Source organism: Sinocyclocheilus rhinocerous, unplaced genomic scaffold, assembly GCF_001515625.1.
Source record: "Sinocyclocheilus rhinocerous isolate Xijiao unplaced genomic scaffold, SAMN03320098_v1.1 scaffold421, whole genome shotgun sequence".
NCBI classification, from domain to species: domain Eukaryota; kingdom Metazoa; phylum Chordata; class Actinopteri; order Cypriniformes; family Cyprinidae; genus Sinocyclocheilus; species Sinocyclocheilus rhinocerous.
This window is the reverse complement of record NW_015656177.1, coordinates 413,497-421,890: the sequence shown is the minus strand read 5'-3', so window position 1 is coordinate 421,890 and position 8,394 is coordinate 413,497. Positions and strand designations below refer to the sequence as shown.

At 38.5% G+C, this 8,394-nt stretch overlaps 1 protein-coding gene across 1 annotated transcript in view; it reads left to right on the top strand.

Annotated features, from left to right (window-relative positions):
- LOC107719815 (DNA-binding protein SATB2-like) overlaps positions 1-8,179 on the top strand; it is a 25,949-nt gene extending 17,770 nt beyond the window's left edge. Inside the window, exons 10-11 of the mRNA XM_016527352.1 lie at positions 1,092-1,286; positions 7,589-8,179. Of these exons, the coding sequence (XP_016382838.1) occupies positions 1,092-1,286; positions 7,589-8,179 (786 nt within the window). The remainder of the gene's footprint in view (positions 1-1,091; positions 1,287-7,588) is intronic.
- Positions 8,180-8,394: the final 215 nt, after the last annotated feature.

Sequence of the window (8,394 nt, the reverse complement as noted above, 5' to 3'; positions counted from 1 at the left end):
ATTAATGAGGAAAAAAAATTAACTTAAATGATTTTAGCAAATGGCTGCAATATAACAAAGAGTGAAAAATTTAAGGGGGTCTGAATACTTTCCGTACCCATTGTATATAAAGAATGCAGAATATTGTGACTAAAACTATATGTAAAAAAAGTGTAATAGTCAATGTTTTTGAGGCCTTGAAAAACTCTTAAACATTTTCTAACTTAAGTAAACAGTCATAGTAGCAGTTATGAAAAGCATATCACAGGAATCTACTTTTGTTTTTGGAAATATTTTATAAGCTTTAAACTTATTCATAACAGAGTCCAAAATTAACACTTAAAAAGGACTTGCTTGAAGCAATTTCAATTTCTGTTTTCTTAATATATATAGCTGCTTGCTTTACTAAGGAACTTATTGCGTTATTGTGGCATGGCTTTGCAGGGGCAGGCACCTCATCTAGAGGCATGTGTTAGGGGAGTCTTCGCATGTTTGTGTGTATGAGATGTGTCAGCAAAGCTCCTCTGCTGGTGTGTGTGTGTGTGTGTGTGTGTGTGTGACAGATGCGGTTAGGTCTCACAGGTCTGGGGTCGGGTGGGGGGGTCACGGCTGAACGCGCCCATCTGCTGCAGCTGGCCAGGAGGAGCTGGGGGAGAAGGAAAGAGAGAGAGAGATGCTCAGGTCATTAACAATGTGTGCTGGAAGTGGTTGGCTGCACACAACAGCTGGTGTCAAAGACTGGCCCAGTCTAGCAGAGATAATCAAATCTTCCTAATCTCCCACCATTTAACTCTCTCTTTCACACACTCTCAGCTCCCTCACTGCACTCGTGATGCTTTGTGGTGGTAGTTGTTTACTGTAAAGTAAACTTTACAGTCATAAAATAAACATGGACAAGGGGTGAGTTGCTTCACATCCCATTCTGCCGATCATGTCCACCTGTTAAAGAGACATAAATGCCCCAAAAACGGAAGTTAGTCTCTATAGTGGCACTTTAGTGGGTAATGAACTAAGCAGGCAAGGCATATATTGTTACTATTTAGTGTTATTGTTGGAAAAATTCCTTCAGCAAAACAAAATGTAATGTAATGAAACCTCATCCCTTCTACAAGGGATGGCTGTGCGAGCTGCTTCGCTGGAAAGAGAGTCCCAGCCCGGAGAACAGGACTCTCTGGGAGAACCTGTGTACTATCCGGAGGTTTCTGAGCCTTCCACAAGCGGACAGGGATCTGGTGTATGAGGAAGAGTCCCGCCATCACCACAGTGAACGGCTGCACACTGTACTACACTTGCCCACTGACCCTCAGGTGAGTTTATGAAAAATCAAATTGCATACTTACATATTGCATACAAAAATGTGTGGCAAAAGAAAGCAATTTAATGTGACGTTTGAACTGCATGATGGTCATATTATGAGAAATTAAATGTTCCTTGATTCCTCCCGCTCCAGAAAGACCAATTATTAAATGTTTGTTTTTACCTTCTATAACTTTCTGTTGTCAGGCAGATAAATAAATGAACACAATTTATATGCCCACATTTATATGTCAAAAACAGTGTTCAGAAAATTCACTTTTCCGCATGTTTTTATGATTCTAACAAAGTGTCAAGCAGGATTTGCATAGAGTTTGTTCCTCAAGTTGTTCCAAACCTGTACAAGCTTTTTTCTTCTGTTGAATACAAAAGAAGATATTTTGAAGAATGTTGGTGACCAAACAGTTGACGGAAGCCATTGACATCCATAATATAGAAAAAAAAAAATACTATGGAAGTCAATGGCTATTGGCTACAGTCAACTGTTTGCTCACCAACATTCTTCAAAATGTCTTCTTTTGTATTCAACAGAAGAAAAAAGCTTGTACAGGTTTGGAACAAGTGGAGGGTGAGTAAATGACGACAGGATTTACATTTTTGAGTGAACTATCCCTTTAAAGGCACAGCATTAAAAAAGGCCCTGTTAAACACAAAGACGGTTGACTCCGATCAAGAATGGTCCAGTAAAATGTAATTTACTTATTTATTTCTATTTCTGTTTTTGTCCATTAAAAAAGGTCTGTTTAATTATAAGAGAGAGGGTGTTTTTGTACAAGAAACCTTGATTAACATTAAAAGTAAAAATGTATAATTTGAAAAAGACTTAAAGGGAAGAGGAAAGAGGAAAGAACGATTTTGAGTTCTGCTTAAATGTTTTAAGCATAATTCTCTTTAGATCATATAAATGTGTTCATTGTGTACACTTCTTTGAGGCTTCAGGTTTAATATCAGCATTATTCATGCAGCATTCCTGCCAACATCTAATAACCCAGCACACCCCAACCTCTTTAATCTCACACACACACACACACACACACACACACACAGAATTCCAAATAACATGCTACTGATTAAATGGACTTTCCCCTATGCTAGCCAGGGTCATTATAGTGAAGACTGTGGACAAACACTTTACCAGTATTAACATAGACATGCATTCATACAGAGTACGCACATACATCTACACCCTAATACTTATATGTAAATACTTGCACACACAAACGGCATACACATAAATCTACAAACACTTGGATCAATGCTTTCCACCTTCTTTTAACCTACTCTTCTTTCTCACCCTGCCAGTAAAGCATTGTGGTTTAATTCACTCACAATGATTGCTGTTTATTAACATTTATTAACTTAAGTTGAGCAGCCGTTTTAAGATTAAGTACTAACAAATGGAGACAGAATGGCTTTCTGTTACTGTCTTAGCCCATTACGTCTCTTTCTCTCTTGCTCGCTTTCTCTTTTATGTCAGTGGAATAAACAGTCTGTTGGCAGCATGTGTGTGTGTAAATATACTCATTTATGTGTTTTGGGCGCAGAAGGAAATGCCCCATTAGGACACACCCTGACAGACAGTGCCACCACAGCCCTGATATTAATAATTACGGGAAGAGAAGGAACACACACACAGACACACATATATATACACATACACACACGCGTAATGACTCAAGGGATTTCACTACAGTAAGTCTCTTTAGTAACTCCACACAGCTTTGACCATGAACTCTTGCGCAATATTGATCATAAAATATGTTGAGGATAGTCAGTGCATTTACTAAAGCACAATGTTGCTAAAAGTATCTGTACCAGGCACTTTTTCTATTATTTATATATTTATTTATGTATTTATTTATTTGTATTATGTATATATCATACAGGGCACATATTGTTGTATTTATATTCATACTGTTATCTTTATTTGAAAAAAATATTAATGTAATATTAAATTATAACATTATAATATACATTTTTTTTTTAATTTTATGTTTTTTATGTGATGCAATATTTTGGTGCTTTTTGAGACTTTTATTGACAGTGAATGTAGACTCAGAATTAGTGTCCTGCGTTCTTTTTTTTTTTCTTTTCTTTTTTTTTTTTTTTGTAGTAGTAGAAGTAGTAGTAATGAGGGTCCCTCCTCATAACAAAATACCCAGCAGCCCCCTTGGTTCCAGCCTGCCTGCCACCACAGCACATGCGTCCCAGCTGCTTATGCAGACATGAGCATGTTAATGAATGAACACACATGCGGCACATACATGTATACGGTTTATTTAGCAGATACCACCTCAGTGTGACCAACAGAATTCACTGATGTATTTACTTAACCCTTATAAGATCATCAAACATCACTCAATAATCCAGAACAAGTCCTCCTCTGGTTTTAACCATGAAATTCTGTAACATTCACGTGTCAAACAAAATAAAACGTGATTTGTGTGCTCTCATAAGAGCAGTAAGACAATTTTTATAATATTAAAAGTGTATCTTGTCATTACCCATTTAGAATAGATTTTGACCTGAAGAGAAGACATTCAATTTATATTTATTTGTATAGAGCATAAATAATGAACATAAATATTGTTCTAAAGTTTTATAGAGAATATTTGATTTTTGTAAAAAAAAAAAAAAAAAGTTATTGCCATTTCAAATTCTCTTTTAAGCACTCCATGACAGGTCCATGTGAGCCCCTGAGTGCAGCTCGCCCCACCTTAGGGATACACTCACACTAACACACTCTACATGTAGATGGCTGACCTGGTCCCACGTCGTCTTCACGCTGTTTCTGCAGTGCGTGTGTATGGTCTTAAGTGCCTCCCTTTGCTCATTTGGCAAGACATTTCTTATGAATAATTTCGCCTTTGTTTTTGTGAAATTGGATGCTGCAGTGTGCACTGGAGTGCCCTCTAGACCCTGCCATGTGGATTGGGACCCCGATTGAGTGCTGGGGTAGGAGGAGTAAGATAATTGTAAGATAAAGTCACAATTATGAAAAACAGTCACAATTGTGCAATTTAAAGTTACATTGGGAGATGTCACATTTGCTAAAAAAAAAAATGTCAATTTTGAGATCAAATTAAATTATAATTTTTTTCTTTGAGGCAGTAACAGACTTACATACTAGGAATAGTGAGTAATGCATGAGTACATTTTTTTTTATTTTGTGGATTGCCTAAACTCTACACATTCCCCCCAAAATATCAAAACATGCACGTACATGACTCACCCATTCCTGAGGTATTGCAATGTGGTGAAGAAAAATTATGATGCACATGATAATTGGAGAAGGTGAAGTCATGCACAAGCAAACCAACAGAAAAGTGTCTTTCTCATCATTACATATTTATCTGCCTGTTAATGCACTCCAGTGGCAACACAGCCCCTTTTAATCCTGCCTCCATCCCCATGAGGGCCGGTCCTCATTAAGAATCAACTGAATTTTTTATGTTCTATAATTCTTTCATACTTCTTCACCATAATTTGCCTTAATTTGTGTTTAAAGGGGAAAAAAGATACGTTTTCTTAATGCAGTGAACTCACAGACCCGCCCCAGCTTAGAATTAGAAAAGAAGCGATGGAGATGAATTTTGAAAAAAGTAAGGCGTGCAGGGAAAAATGGCCCTGTGTCCAAATGTGACTCTTGTGGTTGAGAAGACGTTGTTTAAGAACTGAGTAGGTGAATGATTTGGATGGTGGAGGAAATCGGAGGTTGGCTTTATAGCTAAAGCAGGGTTTTGAAATGGAGTCACTCCTCTGGCTTGGCAGAAAAGCTCTTCATTAACATCAACCATTAGAGCACAGGAACAGGCATCTTAGACTCTTTACTCTGAATTGGCTGCTGGAGGACTCACTCCGTCTCTGAATTTGAAAATATCTGATAGGATGCCAAAACAATGGTATGTACCGTAAGTGCGCAAAGTCGTTATTTAATGTTTGTGGTGTGCATTTTGGATTGTACTCTATATATGTCTTTGGAACTTACCTAAATTGTTCCCAGAATTTTATAAAATAATATAAACAACAAGCAAACATATACAGGATAAATGGGTTTGTGAATGTGTGTGTGGTCTCTTTAGCTAAGCTAACAGGTATTTTGCACTGTTATGCCTTGTGGTCAATCTAGTTATTCAACATCTTCAAACTTCTTTGACATTTCTTTTTCTCATCCTTTCTTGTGGCATCTGTTTGTTTCTCTGAGACATGGAAAGTAATACATTATGGAGAAATAGAGAAGAAAAAGAATAAACCTACACACTTCCTGTAAAGCGCCAGCTCAAAACAGCCCCCACAAGTGAAATCGGAGCAATTTCATGGTCTGGCCTGCCCTCAAAATTATTTTAAAAATACCCTGTTATTATTTAGGGAATAGAGAGAGAGCAGGAGAGAGACAGAGAGAGAGAGGCGCATGACTATTATCTTTATGTAGGTCCTTTAATTTTAATGCACCGCAGAGAAAAATGGCCCTGTGTCCAAATGTGACTCTTGTGGTTGAGAAGACGTTGTTTAAGAACTGAGTAGGTGAATGATTTGGATGGTGGAGGAAATCGGAGGTTGGCTTTATAGCTAAAGCAGGGTTTTGAAATGGAGTCACTCCTCTGGCTTGGCAGAAAAGCTCTTCATTAACATCAACCATTAGAGCACAGGAACAGGCATCTTAGACTCTTTACTCTGAATAGGCTTTTGGAGGACTCACTCCATCTCTGAATTTGAAAATATCTGATAGGATGCCAAAACAATGGTATGTACCGTAAGTGCGCAAAGTCGTTATTTAATGTTTGTGGTGTGCATTTTGGATTGTACTCTATATATGTCTTTGGAACTTACCTAAATTGTTCCCAGAATTTTATAAAATAATATAAACAACAAGCAAACATATACAGGATAAATGGGTTTGTGAATGTGTGTGTGGTCTCTTTAGCTAAGCTAACAGGTATTTTGCACTGTTATGCCTTGTGGTCAATCTAGTTATTCAACATCTTCAAACTTCTTTGACATTTCTTTTTCTCATCCTTTCTTGTGGCATCTGTTTGTTTCTCTGAGACATGGAAAGTAATACATTATGGAGAAATAGAGAAGAAAAAGAATAAACCTACACACTTCCTGTAAAGCGCCAGCTCAAAACAGCCCCCACAAGTGAAATCGGAGCAATTTCATGGTCTGGCCTGCCCTCAAAATTATTTTAAAAATACCCTGTTATTATTTAGGGAATAGAGAGAGAGCAGGAGAGAGACAGAGAGAGAGAGGCGCATGACTATTATCTTTATGTAGGTCCTTTAATTTTAATGCACCGCAGATTTATAGCTTAGCATTCCAGTGTGGAGGCACTGGGCACCCCACCCTAGTCATAAACTCAGCAGGACAGCGCCACAGACTTCGATAGCTCAGCTGTGACACACTGCACCTTCTTTTGTATCAAAGCTTTCTAGATACATATTTTTCACTCTTACTAAATATCTGATATTTACTTCTAATCCTATTTTACCACTATTTTATACTCTGTCCCCCAATCCCCCTTCACTCCTTCCCCTTATTCCTGTTTTGGCGCCCACAGTAGAAAAAAAATGGCAGATTTATTGAGAAACATATGGAGGGTCTGAGAACCTCTGTAAAAAAACAATAGTGTAGCTCTGTTAGTCTGCTATCTTGTTGGAAAATGCTAATGATTATACTGTTTTTGTATAAGACAATAGCATATGAAAACAATCTCACATCTCATGTCAAAGTCAAAAGTGTAATTTTTTGCTGTCTGTGTTTTTGCATTACTTTTACTGTTAAATTTAGCAGTCACTAGTCTGTGCTAACAGGGATGGAATTTATCCCTGTCAAAATGACAGATGAAACCAACTTGCCACTATACTTCAAATGGTTGTTTCAAAACATATCTCTTCATAACAGATTCTTTTGATGTAATTTATTTTGGTTTTGGTGTGTATTTGTTCAGCTTCTTCCTCTGTTGAATTTCATGTGGTTGATCTGTCAACTCAGATGCTGTTAGTTGCCTTGATGGTCTCAAAACATGATGCAATGACAAGATATTTAATCTTGTGGAATTATGTGTACAATATACATAGTTAAACAATCATAGTCTGGAGCAGTCTGGTTGGATTTTTATGTGAGTTGATCACATACTCAAGTGCATAGAGGACATTAGCTCCAAGAGACATTCATTAAAAAGACACTTTGAACTTTTAAGCAGTTTTTCAATTATTCCATACTGCTGACGCTTGTTTATAAGTTTAGGAAAGAGATCACTCTGGCCCAACTAATAACTTTTCAACTTTCTTACCAGGCACTTCACAGACTGCCCATGCAGCCACTGAAGGACCACTCTCCCATCCGAGAAGAACCTGTTCCCAGTTCTGGAGCCGAAGAGAACCCTCAGGCAAATGCAGGTTCAGGCAACAGCGGGGGGGATTGCAACATCACAAAAAAACCTCGCTCACGCACCAAGATCTCTCTGGAGGCTCTAGGCATCTTACAGAGCTTTATCCAAGATGTGGGCCTCTACCCTGACCAGGAAGCAATCCACACCCTTTCAGCCCAATTAGATCTGCCCAAACACACCATTGTTAAGTTCTTCCAGAATCAGCGTTATCATGTGAAGCATCATGGCCGACTAAAGGAGCTCGGATCTGAGGGCGGCGGTGTAGACGTAGCTGAATATCATGATGAGGAGCTGCTCTCCAGTTCAGAGGATGCGGAATCCAGTGAAGATGGCCATGAAGAGATCTACAGTGGGCATGAAAGCACACCAGCCGGAGCAGCCAACTCTATCCCAACTCCAGCTGTTTCTTCAGGCCAGGATGAGAATAAAGACAAAGGCCTGCCCCCATGTGGTTCATCCCCAAGTCCCCGAGATCAAGCAGAATATCAGAGATAAAACAGTCTCAACAGAGACTATACTGTAGGTGGGGAAAGGCAAGGAGTGAGCACATACAACTATTCTGTAGTGGATGAGAGAGTGTTGCGGACAGCTTAGAAACTTTCTGACAAAGACACAGTGTCCTCTGAGGACCCGTAAAAGGCAAACCAAACCAGACAAGATCTGCATTTTGATTAAGTTTTGGTGAAGAAAAATAAGTTGTGATCTACTCC